Here is a 16,563-nt window from a genome sequence, read left to right on the forward strand (position 1 = left end):
GACCCTTCCCTATGAGGGCCTGTCACTATGGTGCCCTGTACTCACGTACAATCATGCAGAGAGGGTTGCTGACATCATCACATAAACACATACAGTCCAATGAGAGCGCCAAACAAATGTTCAAGAATCCAATGCTTTTAATGGTAAAATGGATTCATAGCAGAAAAAATTCAACATGTTTGGGGAAGCCAACCCCCCCCCTCCCCCCTTCATCGGAGTTTGGGAATTTTTACTGTGCCCAAGCAGATGCCAAATAGATCTGAACTGCAATTTAAAGCATGGAACAGTTGCAGGGGGGCAGTTTAGTGAATGCAACAAAGGAGCAAGAGCTTCTTTGGTATTTGTTTACCTGAGTCTGTTGGGGCACTATCCAAATTCCTAAGCCCTGACGGGGAGTATGCCGTAATACAGGTCGCTTCTGGGGTCTTTCACTGGAGGGAGGATTAGCTAATGAATGTCCACTGACCTCCCTCCGCCTGTCTTGGGCCTACAGGTAGGACAGCAGAGCCTGGGATACATTGTGGGAGAGGGTCACATTGGTAGGGACCTGTTCTGGTGGCCACCCAAATCACTTGCACACAAAAGTCAACAGTCAGTTTGACAAGAGTAAAGTATTTATATACGCTTGGTATACACTTGGTGCTTGGTAACACAAATTGCTAAACAGCCACTGATCGGCAGGTCCCAGGGAACATTTACAAACTGTGGGATATTTTTATAGAATTTTTTATTTATTTTAATTTTTTTACTAGGAATGGAGGTGATCAGTGACTTATAGCGGGACTGCGACATCGCGGTGGACAAATCTGACACTGAGTGCCGGTTCACACACATCTGCGATGTCAGACATCGCATGTGATTAGGAGCGCACTGTTCTGCAAATCACATGTGATGTCTGTGCATTGTGAATTCAGCCATACAGATTGTATGGCTGAATTTGCATCGCATTCGGACCAAAGTCGCACAGGACCCTTTTCTTTGGTCCGCACCAGAATCGGATCGCATGGGTGTTCACACCTATGCGATCCAATTTACGTCCGAATTGACAGTTTGCACTGCGATACGCAAACTGATCTGGGGGTGTCGTTAACTTTGTATTGACACCCCCAGCGATTGTATTCACACCCCCAGTGTGAACTCCCTGCGAGTCAAGTGCGATGCAGGAACCTGCAGTGACTGCCCAGGGTTCCTGCATCGCATATGTATGAAACGGCCCTAAGTGACACTTTTGACACTTTTTTGGGGAACAGTGACACTAATACTGTAATCAGTGCTAAAAATATGCACTATCACTGTACAAATGACACTGGCAGGGAAGGGGTTAACTTCAGAGACGATCAAAGGGTTAAATGTGTCCCTTGGGAGTGCATTCTAACTGTGTGTGTGGGTGGGGGGTGCTTTAACTTTGGTAAGACAGAGATCCGTGTTCCTGCTTAGCAGAAACACAGGATCTCTGTCTTTCCATGTCACAGAACGGCGATCTGACTTGTTTACATAGACAGACCCCCATGGTGCCTCTCTTGTGAAAGATCTGCGGTTTCCAGTGAACATTGGGTCCCCTGGACCCCGCTGATTGGCTCCCGCTGTGTCCAATCACAGTGGGAGCTGATCGCCTGTGAAAGAGCAAAATGACTTATGTGATTTCGTGTAGAAGATCTGCCGCCCCGCAGTATATGTACATGTGGGGGGGGGGGGAGTCGTCAAGTGGTTAAAGAACTAAAATAAAATGTATACATTTTATGACAAATACTTCTCGAGTCCTTAACCACTTGCTGACGGCACACTGTATATCAAAAACAAAGGGAGTCGCGCTAAAATATCGGACAGAAAATATCTGGCCACATGCTTAAAATAATTAGCACCAGTCTAACAAAGTCTTGAAGTGGGAAATGAATGGCACTGATCAGTCAAGATCATATAGTTGAAGCATATAAAATAAAAATGCTGTACAGTCCACTCTATTGATTAGAGATCCAGCAGATGCTTAAATAAAGTTCATATCATGTGATAATGTGATGAAAGGCTTCCACCCAGGTGAACGTTATGATGACAAAAAAACTTGTGATCCCATCCACCACATAGAGTCTCTTACCAGAGAGAAATAGGCAGTGCGCAGCGAGTAGTTAAGGACTACTACAGCCTCCTCCCAGCGTATCAGCTCCGGTAAGATTCAGCCACAGGATATGCACCAACACTGGCTCCCCTCCAAAACTTGATGGAAACTCTCTCATAGAGGCAATATATAGTGGGGAATAATAAAAGATCGGGACAAGCCCATAGTGTGATACCGCCACAAAACAAGTTTATTGCCAACAAAATAGGAATTGCACTCACCCACAGATCAAAAAGACAGGCATGTGATTGCTGTGTTGCACCAGAGGCTTCGGGCATTAGATCTTCCTGGATCCACCAAAAAGATGGCCGACCTTGGGCTTCCGGGTGTGACGAGGTGACGCTGGATTAGCTCCTCCCAACGCGTTTCGTCATTACGATGTTGTCAAGGGGGCGTAACCAGCGTCCGCGTCACACCCCTATAAATAGTGAATGAAAAAACCGGCAATATTGCACATCTGGAACTTCCAGCGTGACCACTCGCACAGGAAGTGACCTAAGCGCTCCATCCCGGAACAGTGCTTAGCCCGGAAATACTACATTTAGCGGCCATAATTAACCCGAATCGCTGCGCTTATTTGTTCCAAAAGGAACCGATCCATATATCCATTAGCCAATAGAAACATGGAGTCCAGGTCAGAATGGCAACCACTCAAAATAACATTCAATTTCGTTTATATAGCGTCACATCCGGAAGCCCGGAACACCGAACGCAAACCGGTGCATCACAGCAGGCACATAAACACAAATATTTTATATACAATAAAAACATTTAAAATTATATGGCGATCAAAAATTACATAAATCAATCAAGTTAAAACTACAAATGTTAAAATCACATAAATTCACAAAGCAGAATGTGAAAAATATTGTCTTTTTTTTTTTTTGTCACTCTTTTTTTGTTTATAGCGCAAAAAAAAAAAAAATCACACAGGTGATAAAATACCACCAAAAGAAAGCTCTATTTGTGGGAAAAAAAGGACATTAATTTTATTTGGGTACAGCGTTGCACGACCGCACAATTGTCCGTTAAAGTAACGCAGTGCCGAATCTCAAAATATAGCCTGGTCAGGAATGGGGTAAAATCGTCCGGTCTTAAAGCGGTTAAAAATACGCTCATTGAGAATTTTTTTGTCAAAGACATGTAGCTAAATACATTTTGGCCTAAATATATGACAAAAATTGAATATATTGGATATTTTTTAACTGTAAAAGTAGAAAATGTCAATTTTTTCGCAAAATTTTCACTTTTTTTTTTTATTAAAATCGCAAAAAAAATGAAAAGTGCAGAGGTAATCAAATACCACCAAAAGAAAGCTCTGTTTGTGGGAAAAAAAGGACATAAATTTCGTTTGGATACGGCATTGCATGACTGCGCAATTGTCAGTTAAAGTCGCGCAGTGCCAAGTTGCAAAAAGTGGCCTGGACGTTGAGCAGGAAAATCCTCCGGTGGTAAAGTGGTTAAAGTCCCCCCAGAAATTGAGGGAATTTAACCCTTGTTAGGACTGATTTACTGTAGTTGTTCTTTGGTTCTGCACACATATATATAGGTGAAAAGGTATGTTTAAAATTTTTAGTATACAACATATTTGAGAAGAAAAAGGTCCATTCCAGAAAAAAGGAAAAATCATCCATAAGGCTCGGTTCACACTGATGCGATGCGGGAAGGCTGCGAATTCGCAGCCTGTTCCCGCATCGCACACGCACCCCCGGCAGTTCACACTGCCATATGCGATCCGCTGGGGGTGTCAATGTAATCTTAACGACACCCCCAGTTTGATCGCATATCGCAGTGCGATCGTGCAGTTCGCACAGGATCGGATCGCACAAGTGTGAACCGCTGTGCGATCCGATCCTGATGCGGCAGCAAAAATGCCTCCTGTGCGTGTTTGCTGCGGGTGCGATGCGAATTTAGCCATACAAACTGTATGGCTAAACTCGCACCGCACAGCTGATCGCATGTCATGTCGGAGCAGTGCGCTCCGACATTACATGCGAACCCCGCACACGCAGTAGTGTGAACCGGGGCTAAATGTCCCTTTTTAAACCAACAAAATTACATTTGGCTTGTTTCATGAGTAGTCATCAATCTGCGGTCAAATCCGTGTCCCTTTGGATCGGTCAGGTTGGTGTCCTCGGTGAAAGCTCTCTCAAAACCAGATTTAATGGCACTCCAGAATTTTTCCTTAATGTCTAGCCCAATGAAGGAATAGAGAAGGGGGTTAACACAGCTGTTTGAATAGGCCATCAGAGACGATACTGTATAACCAATAAAAATTATCTTCCAGCGTTTTAAATCCCACCACATGTAGTCTGTGTACAACTCCAAGAGAGAAAATAAATGATAAGGAAACCAGCAAATAAAGAAGGAAATGATGACAGCAGCAATAACTTTGAAAGGTTTGGTAGACGTTGCTCTGCGATTTCTTCGGATACGCAAAAAGATGATGGTGTAACAGAAGATAATGATGGTAAAAGGTATAACAAACAGAATAATAACTCTTAATATCACTTCTGTTTCCTGTCTTGACTGTAAAAGGAAACATACCATATATTCTTGGGAATCTGATATGTGTGAATTTAACAAGTAAAATAAACTGAGTAGAAGAGATACAATCCAAATAACAAGGACGACTTTCCCAGCCAATCTCACGGTGCGATGGTTCTGACTCCAAACAGGGAAGACTACGGAGATGTAGCGGTCAATGCTGATGGCGGTGAGTTGAAATACGCTGGCAGACAGATTGATGTATAAAGCAAGATAGTTCACACTGCACATGAAGCTACCAAATGGCCAGTAAAAGCCAGGGGCAATATATATGGCAGTTGTGGTTAGGAAGAGACTGAACGTGAAATCAGCAACAGCTAAACTTAAGAACCAAACAGAGTTGACCGTCTTCTTCATCCTGAAGGCAACAAACCAGATGACCAAACCATTTCCCGTGATTCCCAACAGAGATACAACTGATAAAAAGACCACATATGAAACTTGAAATTCATAAATAAAAGTCATAAAGTCTTCAAATTCAAGAAGTTCCACGCTTTTATTGGTATTCATAATTTAGAAGTTAGATATTAAGTTTTGCTGGCCTGAAAAATAAAAATCATTTAAATTGTAACTCCACTTTTGTTGAGAGAAAAAAAAAAACATTCCCCTCTGGGTGATCTCTGAACATTACAATGATTTGTAACCTTTGTTTCAGATTCCTACCTTTTATTATCCTGAAAAACAATGTGAACCTTATAGAATTCTAATCCGTCCAATGCACTACAATGTGACCCTTATATAATTCTAATCCGTCCAATGCACCACAATGTGAACCTTATATAAGTCCAATCCATTAAATGCACTACAATGTGAACCTTATATAATTCTAATCCATCTAATGCACTACAATGTGACCCTTATACAATTCTCATCCATTCAATGTACTACAATGTGACCCTTATACAATTCTAATCCATTCAATGCACTACAATGTGACCCTTATACAATTCTAATCCATTCAATGCACTACAATGTGACCCTTATACAATTCTAATTCATTCAATGTACTACAATGCGACCCTCATACAATTCTAATCCATTCAATGCACTACAATGTGACCCTTATACAATTCTAATCCATTCAATGTACTACAATGTGACCCTTATACAATTCTAATCCATCCAATGCACTACAATGTGACCCTTATACAATTCTAATCCATTCAATGCACTACAATGTGACCCTTATACAATTCTAATCCATTCAATGCACTACAATGTGAACCTTATACAATTCTAATCCATTCAATGCACTACAATGTGAACCTTATACAGAGCTTTTTTTCTCCGAGAATAGGTGCAGGTACTCCCCTGTTCTGAGTCACCCCTTGTCTCCACTCCCTACCCACCTCCGAGCGCTGTCCTTTGGTTCCAACCTCTGCCCACCTCCCAGGACCCCTCCTTTTAGAGAATACAGAACCAAGTATTATGTTGTGGTCCTAGGTAATTTTATGGAATTTGTTAATGATAACTAGAAAAGTAGTAAAAATGGATCCCCTGGAATCAGCAACAATAGACCCCCCCCCCCCCAACAGCAATAAATCTTCCCCTGCAACAATAGAAAAAACAGTCAAATAGATCCTCTGCAACCTTATACAATTCTAATCCATCCAATGCACAACAATGTGACCCTTATATCACTCTAATCCATTCAATGTACTACAATGTGAACCTTATAGAATTCTAATCCATCCAATGCACTACAATGTGAACCCTAATACATTTGAATCCATCCAATGCACTACAATGTGAACTTTATATAATTCAAATCCATCCAATGCACTACAATGTGAACATTAATAAATTTGAATCCATCCAATGCACTATAATGTGAACCTTAATTAAATCTAACCCATCCAATGCACTACAATGTGAACCTTAATAAATTTGAATCTATTCAATGCACTACAATGTGAACCTTATATCACTCTAATCCATTCAATGTACTTCAATGTGAACCTTATAATCCATCCAATGCACTACAATGTGACCCTTATACAATTCTAATCCATCCAATGCACTACAATGTGAACCTTATACAATTCTTACCCATTCAATGCACTACAATGTGACCCTTATACAATTCTAATCCATTCAATGCACAACAATGTGAAGCTTATACAATTCCAATCTAGAATTGTAATCCATTTAATGCACTGCAGTGTAAAGGGCATGCTGGGAGTTTTTCTCCATAGGAATATTTTTACATCTGTAGACCTATAGTAAGGTTATATGCAATCTCTTCTGTATTCTTTTCATGTTATTGTCCTCACCTGAAGTCAGAGTGTTTCTGGTAGACGTTTTCCTGTATGTTTAGCTCCAGTACAGCTCAGCAATGTGTATGCACTCAGTGTATTGTCAGCCTTTTGTGGACTTAAACTTGTCTATGATATTATCTGATAATAACAAAGTGATAAGGATGAGAAGACAAAGTTGTGTGTCTGTAAAAAATGAACGTTTGTACAGCGATCGATAAGATAGGGTTTAGATAATAAATACAGTTACTTGCATGACATTTGTTTTCAATGATAAGGAGATCTCGTACCGTGTAAGAGAGAAATAAATGTGAAAATAGGCAGACAAGATAGTTTAGCACTACTCATGTCCACCCCTACCATATAGTTTATGGCTGAAGTTTCCATCTTTTTTGGGGCAAAAGATGGTAACCTCAGATAGATCGACTTGTGTACCACCAGTTAGCCCATGCATGGACTGAAATTGGGCCAGTCCCCGCTGAACCAGACATACCCTATGTTACCAAAAGTATTGGGACGCCTGCCTTTACACACACATACACTTTAATGGCATCCCAGTCTTAGTCTGTAGAGTTCAATATAGTGTTGGCCCACCCTTTGCAGCTATAACAGCTTCAACTCTTCTGGGAATGTTGTCCAGAAGGTTTAGAGCTGGTTCACATTACAGTGATCCGACTTGCCGGGGCGACCTCACAAGTCGCGGTGCGCTGCTCGCACCGCGACCTTGGAGCGGCCGGCACGGACTTCATAACATTGAAGTCTATGCAGGTCGCTCCGGGTCGCCCCAAAGAAGCTCCGGACCCTTTTTCTAAGTCGGAGCGACTTGTGTCGCTCCTATTAGAACGGGTCCACAGCTTCTCTATGGCAGGCGACCTACGGTGACCTGTCAGGCGAACAGGTCGCCTGACAGGTCACCCCAGTTTGAACCGGCTCTTAGGAGTGTGTCTATGGGTATGTTTGAGTGGCGATTTTGGCTATGAGGAAGAGGGTCCTCCCTCGAAAATGCGTAAGCCACATCAGGTTTTGAGGATGCCATCGTGCTATCCAGCAGTAGAGAAGTGTCCTGGAAGTGAGCGGTGCCCATTTCCTATATGCTTGTTCATATCCTATGTTTGTGAGTATATTGTACGCTATCCTTATTTGATTTTAATAAACTTTTAAGTGGTAATGCACAAGGTCATTGCTCCCTTCTCTTTTTGTTTTCTTATGGGAATGTTCAACCATTCTTCAAGAAGCGCATTTGTGAGGTAAAGCACTGATGTGGACAAGAAGGCCTGGCTTGCAGTCTGCACTCTAATTCATCCCAAAGGTGTTCTTTCAGGTTGAAGTCAGGACTCTGTGCAGGCCAGTTAAGTTCCTCCACCCCAATCTCACTCATCCATGTCTTTATGGACCTTGTTTTGTGTACTGGTGCGCAGTCATGTAGGAACAGGAAGGGGCCATCTCAAAACTGTTCCAACAAAGTTGGGAACATGAAATTGTCCAAAATGTCTTGGTATTCAGACGCCTTAAGAGTTCCCTTCACTGGAACTAAGGGGCCAAGCCCAACCCCTGAAAAAAAAACCCACATCATAATCCCCCCTCCACCAAATGATTTGGACCAGTGCACAAAACAAGGTCCATAAAGACATGGATGAGCGAGTTTGGGGAGGAGGAACTTTACTGGCCTGCACAGAGTCCTGACCTCAACCCAATAGAACACCTTTGGGATGAATTAGAGCGGAGACTGTAAGCCAGGACTGTTATAGCTGCAAAGGGTGGGCCAACTCAATATTGAACCCTACGGACGAAGACTGGGATGTCATTAAAGTTCATGTGTGTGTATAGGCAGGCGTCCCAATACTTTTGGTTTTATAAATATATATATATATATATATATATATACATATATATATATATGTGTACACACACACACACAAAATAATAGGTAATATATTGCAGCTTACCAATTTTTTGATGTGGTGATTGCCTAATGTCCAATTTTCTTTTGTAAGCTTTTTTTTTCCTTGGTTTTCACCTGGTGATCTGGCCAATAACACATCTCCTGTAATAGAGTACCTCCACTCTGGACGAAGGAGCAACATAGACGCCTTTGGATTGTAGCACTGTCAGTGTGGGGGGAAGAGGGTGTTAGATGGACAAGAAGATTTATATACACTAACAAATTGAAGCCAAACCCCAGCTAATACTTTATAAGCAGTTACAGCAAATTTTTTATTTATTTTTTGCTTTTGGAATAAAGCTTGTCAGGATTATTGGGGAGATTAAATAAAAGAAAAAGGGTATTATAAAAAGCTATGTATATTCAGTTCTATACAGAGAAATATTGAACAGCACAGCTTCCATCTTGTATAGAGGTGATGGAAAGTGCATATGTTCTTTTGCAAGATGCCTTTACAGAGTCTTAAGTTATATAGAAGATTTTCTTTGTATTTCTTTAAAGCGGAGTTCCGGGCACAGAAGTCATTTTTTAATAAACATACCCCCGGGACAGTCAGGGCTAGCACATTCCACAATGGCTAGCCTCTGATCTGTCCCGGTTCGCACTTACCTTTTAGAAGAAATACTTACTTATAAAATTTCTTCCACGGCGTTTCCATCTCTCTTGTGGGCAGCTGAAGCTGGCGCGGTCCTCTTCTGTGTCTTCTTCCGCGTCTTCTTGTCCCAGAATGCGCCTGAATCGGCCCCTCTCGTCATTTCCGGTTTTATTGTTTTATTATTAAAATAGTAAGTGTGAACTTGGAATTTATATAATGTTGGATATATATATATATATATATATATATATATATATATATATATATATATATATTCGAATATTTATTTTAAGTGTAAGGACCTATGTGTCTTGAAACTAATTACTTCATTCATTTTATGGCATGTGGAGGGAGTGTTTAAATAAGATTTGTTTCGGCCTCGGCTAGGTAATATAAATCCTACAAGCCAGACACTTTTCTTGGCAGCATATGACACAGCCAAGGGATTTAACTATTTTTGCCCAGCCAGGTCATAAGGTTATCAGTTTAATAGTGGTGCTATTGTATTCTATATACTGAATCTAATAAGTAATAGAATACTGCCCCCTTTGGTGACTGCTACTAAATGTAGTCTCGGGGTAAATCAGTAATTTCCAATAAATATATATATTGTATTAAAAATATATCCTTATTAAAGGGCGTTGCCAGGTTCAATCCTTACCTAGATACATGATGGAGATATTAGATGAACACATGTGTACCATGAGAGTATGGATAGATTTTCATATTGTTGTTATGATTATTCTTAAATGAAGAAATTATTATATAATTCTAATATCCAAAATACTGGATGATTAGTAGGGGTGTTGCCAATGACCTCACCAGTTAATGGATAAGTAATCCCAACCAATGGGGATAAAGTTCCTCCTTCTGGGTTCGGCTTATGGTAATTTTACTGGCCTTTTGTTCAATACAATATAAAAAGGGAAACCCAGATGTAATAGACATACACACACACCTTACGACAACACTCATTACACTTTCAACTAGGGATGCACCGAAATGAAAATTCTGGGCCGAAACCAAAACTGAAAATGCAGGTTGCCCTTGGCCGAAAACCGAAACCGAAAATGACTTTTTTCCCCCAAATGATTTTAAAATAGATAGAACAGGGGCATACATGAGTTGGCAAGTGGTTAATTTAAAAAGATTGGATAAGCCTATGCACTGACCATCAACCAGATGTAGTAAAAGGATAAAAGAAACTAGGTAGAGTACAAATATTGCTGCTTATTTTTATTATGGTATACTTGCACTTATTGTCACTGTGCACATGACTGTTCACTTATTTACATTGATTTGCTGTTGCTTTGCTTGTTTTTAGATGTTCATATTTATTCCTGTGATTTTTATAACATATTGGGGGTGATTGAGCGCCGGTTCTATCTACAATTTTAAGTGGTTAATTTAATTACCAATGGTATTTGTATTATGCAGCATGAGGGGGTTAATGTATTGCCACTGCTGGTCACTGATGCATTAGTGACCGACCAGTGGCAGTTAATTAACCCCTTTGTGCTGCATTAGTGCAACCAGTATCAGTGTTAATTAACACTGGTTGCACTATTGCAGCAGCCATCTTAAGTGTCACAAATATACCTTACTGTTTATTTGATTTTATTTAATATTGTTTATTTCCTTCCTTATATGTTTTATTTGAAAAAATGGGGTTTTGGATCTTGCATTGGAAGGTTAATAGTCGTTTCTGCCACCATCCCGAGAGATTATTTGTAGGTTGTGATGCCTCAGGTCAGGTATGGGATTTTAAGGGCAGGAGTAATTAAAGTAGGCAATAGTTGTGCAGTAGATAAAATTTATTGCATAAAGTATTGGTTTATATACAAGGATAGTGGTGACTTGATGGGTAAAGTCCCATTGTGCCAGTAAGAGGAAATAATAGAGTGTGATACAAGTGAGAAAATAAGTGACTTGAGAATAAGTTGTAGGTGGTCCTGCTCTGCTGTTCCTCGTGTCAATAGACAGGGATAAATGCAGAGAAGGGGCCTGATCGGTAATCCGACATGTTTCGGCCTGTTGTGGCCTTTATCAAGGATATGTCACCGATTCTAAGAGTAATCAAATTAAGTATTAAGTCATATCATAATATGCTGTAATTCAAGATGCAATTTTGTACTCAGTATAGTTTGACATACATTTTTTATTCACTTCCTAAGGTAATGCCTCCCCGGAGTTTCTCCAGGTGCTGCAGGAACAAGTATGCTGTATTGGGTGAGAGAGGTGATTGGCTGAATATTAGAAAAAAGGGGGAGTTTCTCATCAAGTGAGGTCTAAATAATAATCATTTACTTCTTGGGCCGTGGCACAATGGGACTTTACCCATCAAGTCACTACTATCCTTGTATATAAACCAATACTTTATGCAATAAATTTTATCTACTGCACAACTATTGCCTACTTTCCTTACTCCTGCCCTTAAAATCCCATACCTGACCTGAACCTTATATGTTTTATATTTCATATTTAAGGGTAATGAGATTACAGTCCCAGCCATATGAACCATATTAGATTTTTCTCTAAAAACTGATTTTTGTTTGTATACATTTTTATTAATATCAGGTTTAGCGCAATATTAGCGTATTAGTCTCCCGTTTTGCATAGCCTATTCTCACTCCAACTGCAGCGGAGTGACTGTTGGCTGCGCAATTCGCAGATAATTGTGGTCTGATTATATAGAACACTTATCTATGGTTTCTACTATACCTGGGGAAAACATAATCTTGCTTTCTTTTTAATTTTATTATTGAGCTACATATCACATTGCATTTATTGTTTTATGTTTGTATTGTAATGTAAAGTTTTTTTATTTTGTATGTAAAGTTATCTTTTTGTGTTACCTCAAGTCTGATCATTTATTGTGAATACATGTCTTGTGAATAAATATTCTTATATATTCCCCACTGTAGACTGTTTTCACTAAGATTGGTATATGCTGTTAAAAAGAAATTCATTGATTAAAAAGAACTTGTTACATATTGATTTGTGGAAATAAGTTGAGATTCTCCTACCTTACAGATCTTTGCTTATTTACATAAATAGACACTGTTGTATCAGAGCAGTATAAATATTCTGACAAGCTTTTACATAAATAAAAGCTGATCATTGTAAGCACCCCTATCAGTGGTAAGTGGTTTGCTCAACCTTGGAATTGCTACATCTGGTGAACAGCTTGTTCTTTTAACCAGTTCTGGACCGGAAGGATTTATAGAGCTTTTTTGGTGGTATTTGAGCACCTGTGAGATTTTTTTTCTTTTTTTTTTTTGCGCTATAAACAAAAAAAGAGCGACGATTGTGAAAAAAAAAATTATATTTTTCACATTCTGCTATATAACATTCCCCCCAACAAAAAAATAATAATTTTTTCATCCTTTTAGGCCAATTTGTATTCTGCTACATATTTTTTGGTAAAAAAAAAAAAAAAGAAAAATCCCAATAAGTTATTGCATTTACAAACTAGGGGAAAGATTCATGTCATTTTTATTTATTTATTTAATACTAGTAATGGCAGCAATCAGCGATTTTTATCATTACTGCGACATTGCGGTGGACAGAACGGACCCCTAACTGACATTTATGACACTTTTGGGGGGACCAGTGACATTACTACAGTAATCAGTGCTAAAAATATGCACTGTTACTGTAATAATGACACTGGTAGGGAAGGGGTTAACCTGGGGTGATCAAATGGTTAATTGTGAGCATAGGGGGTGTTTTCTAACTGTGTGGGGGAGGGACTTGTGAAATGATCATAGAGACCTGTGATCCTATATAGAAGGATTACAGGCACTCCGTGATCATTTCAGAGAGAACCATCTGCTGTGTACAACAGATGACCGTCTTCTTTCTCAATGGGGAGTGATCGCGGGTGTCAGGGGGCAATCGCGCCCCCCCCCCCCTGTCCCATGGATCAACATTCTTGCTGCCTAGCAGGGGCGGGAGCGCATCGGCACGCGCCCGCCCGCCCCCCAGCACCACTCCTGCGAATCGACATACCCCCTACGTCGATTTGCGCAGCTGAGCCAGCCTACCGCAGTAACAACTGCGGCGGGCGGTCGACAAGTGGTTAAAAAACAACAGACTTAACAGAATCACTAGGTGAAAAAAGGAAAGAAAGCCTAAAAAAAGAAAATGAATGCAGCTGTCACATCTAATGCTGGCCATACACTAGCCAAAATATCGGGCGAACCCATTTTCAAAACATGAAAAATCGGCCGTGAGAGTGGACGATCGTGCCATCATGTAATGACCGAATTTCGAACGATAAATCGTTCAATGGACATAAATGAATCCGTTTTTTGTTTAGTTTGTCACATATGCCTAATGCAAACAGGTCAGCCGAGAAAACACATTAACCTTTCAATTTATCGTTCGGTCGGCAGATTTTCAAAACTGTTCCTTTGATTTTTTTGGCTCTGAAAAGTTAAAAACGATTTTCTATTTGTGCCCATTAACTGGATGAAAAACGAACGATCGGACCAAATGACAGATTTTCAAACGATCTTTCGGCAGCTGTATGGCCAGCATAAGGCTCCATTCACACTACCGCGACTTGTCAGGCAGACCTCGCGGTCCATTGACTGCTATAGGACCGGTTCTAATAGGAGCGACACAAGTCGCTCCGACTTAGAAAAAGGGTCCTGTACTACTTCGGGGTGACCTCGGAGCCAGTGCTGTATTTTGGCCTAGGCCGACAAGGCCCAGGCCTAGCGCGGCACTTTGCAGGGGGGGCATCAAAAAAGCCCCCCTCCACCTTAGACTCTATTGGCCACTAGTTGCTAGAACTGCCCCTCTCACCCTCTTCTCTCTCTCTCTCTCTCCCTCTCTCACCCCCCCATTCTCTCTCTCTCACCCCCCTTTCTCTCTCATCCCCCGCTCTCATCCCCCCCTTTCTCTCTCATCTCCTCTGGTCTCTCTCTCTCACCCACCCCTCTCTCTCTCATCCCCCCTCTCTCACCCCCCTCTCTCTCTCCCTCACATCCTTCTCTCTCTCTCTCTCTCTCATCCACTCTCTCTCTCTCTTTCACACACACCCCTCTCTCTCTCTCATCCCCCTCTCTCCCTCTCTCTCTCACTCCCTCTCTCTCCCATCTCCCTCTCTCTCTCTCTGTCTTTAATCTTCTCTCTCATCCCCCCTCTCTCTCACCCCCCTTTCTCTCTCTCTCTCACCCCCTCTCTCTCTCATCCCCCCCTCTCTCTCATCTGCCCTCTCTCTCTCTCTCCCCCCCTCTCACCCCCCCCTCTCATGAGATGTCAGGGGTTCATGCTGGGACTTGTAGTCCTTCAATTTTGGAGGGAGTCACACCCATTATAAAGGAAGGAGTGGGGCAAACTTACATAGGAGGGGGTGCAAAATTTTAGTCTTGCCTAGGGCAGCACAAAACCAAAATACACCACTGCTCGGAGCGACTTGCATAGACATTCATTATATGAAGTCCGTGCAAGTCGCTCCGAAGTCTCGGTGCACGGGACTTCACAAGTCGCCCCCGAAGTCGTACAGAGTCGTGCCGCTTCAGTGTGAATGGGCTCTAAGAGTTGATAAGCTGTAATACAATAAATATTTGCTTTTGGGTTTAATACTGCCTTAAACAGTAATGATTAACAGAAATAAATAAGACAAAAAAAAAAACATAAATTACACAAAGTTTTACTTTTACAAAAACAAGTTTACAATTCAGAATGTTTTTTTAAAACTAAACTTAAAAATAAAAAAATTGTCTGTCTGGTTATTTCCGGTATTTTGGTAAATTCTTTTTGAAATCTGGAGATATGAAAGCATAAATAATAGGATTGATTGGACCACCCAAAGAAGCCAGGCTTATTGCGATTGGCTGAACCATTTCCACAACTCCAACCAGGTTTTTTCCTCCAGAAGTAGATAGGGAAAGTTTTACGAAGGATAACACATGATACGGCAACCAGCAAAAACCAAACAACGTCTGAAAGGTAAAGATCATCTTTAGGGCTGGGGTATATTTTGAGGTCTTCTTCTGTTGATAAACCACGGCCGTAATAACGAAACACAAGAAGATGATGAGGATTGGAATGCAGTACCCTAGGATGAATGTTATTATTGCTAGGACCTTATTTCCGTGTTTCCAGGTGTTGGTCATTTCAGTATCATCAAATCTATTAAAACATCTGATTGTACTAGAACATTCATAGGTGGTTTTGAAGAAGAAATGGGGAAAACCGACACAGACAGCGAAAACCCAGCAAACGATGACTTCTACTGAGGCCAGGTGAGGTCTTCTGTAGACATTGTATTTTAAGGGCCACATCACAACCAAGCAATAGTCAACACTATACAAGGTCAGAGTAAAAGCGTTAATGAACATGTTGAGATGGAACATAAAGTTGTGTAGCTGGCACATGAAGGAACCAAAAGGCCAGTTGATGTTGCAGGCAAAGTAGACAATGTTTAGCAGCAGAAATAATGACCAAATGAATCCAGAGATGAACAAACTTTGGGACAACACTGAGCGGAATGTCTTCTCCAATCTGTAGACTTTCATCCAGATAACATATCCAGTGGCTGGTATTCCTACAAGGAATTCCAAAGAACAGATGACAGCGGACACAATGTTAATGTTCCGGGCAAAGTGGTTATCTTCTTTAGTGAGGTTCACACAATGTCCTTGTGAACCATCACTGGCATCAAAGATAGAGGTCAAGTTGGAAATTAAGATGTTCTCCATTATAGTCGCATGGAAAGGTAGACTGTTGTTTCCTACAGAAATAAGAAATGTATTATAAGCTTATATACAAAAAATATTAACTGCGTCCATACAAAGACCATGGGGCACTGCCCCGTCACCGCTCCCTCGTCAGAGTTTGATTGACAGCAGCAGGAGCCAATGGCTGCCCACTGCTATCAATCTGCCCTGTGAGGGGGGAGGGTAGATTTAGGAGAGCTTGTGCTCTCATGCACAACACTGGATCGCCATAGGGCTCACGTAGATATAACGGGGGGGGGGGGGGGGTTGTGGGCGATTCCAGACAGAGAAAGTTTTTAACCTTTATTTACAGAATGCATTAAGAAAAAAAAAACATTAAAGTGATTGTAAAGTCTTGCTTTTTTTTCTATTAAAATAAC

At 40.9% G+C, this 16,563-nt stretch overlaps 2 protein-coding genes across 2 annotated transcripts in view; both read right to left on the reverse strand.

Moving 5' to 3' along the window:
* The window catches only part of LOC309568984 (uncharacterized protein), a gene marked incomplete at both ends in the record, with an annotated part of 34,798 nt that extends 29,628 nt beyond the window's left edge, over nucleotides 1–5,170 (reverse strand). Inside the window, one exon of the mRNA XM_082274748.1 lies at nucleotides 4,173–5,170. Within this exon, the coding sequence (XP_082130874.1) occupies nucleotides 4,173–5,170 (998 nt within the window). The remainder of the gene's footprint in view (nucleotides 1–4,172) is intronic.
* A 9,960-nt stretch (nucleotides 5,171–15,130) lies between these two features.
* Nucleotides 15,131–16,183, reverse strand: LOC309568178 (chemerin-like receptor 1). The gene has a single exon (XM_082273814.1). It carries the CDS (start codon nucleotides 16,163–16,165, stop codon nucleotides 15,194–15,196), a length of 972 nt encoding a protein of 323 aa, XP_082129940.1. The 5' UTR covers nucleotides 16,166–16,183; the 3' UTR covers nucleotides 15,131–15,193.
* Nucleotides 16,184–16,563: the final 380 nt, after the last annotated feature.

This window comes from Pelophylax lessonae (genome assembly GCF_965119305.1).
Source record: "Pelophylax lessonae genome assembly, chromosome: 12".
NCBI lineage: Eukaryota > Metazoa > Chordata > Amphibia > Anura > Ranidae > Pelophylax > Pelophylax lessonae.

Coding starts and splice junctions, on each gene's coding strand:
- LOC309568178 (XM_082273814.1), bottom strand. CDS start 16,165: ATGGAGAACATCTTAATTTCCAACTTGACCTCTATCTTTGATGCCAGT.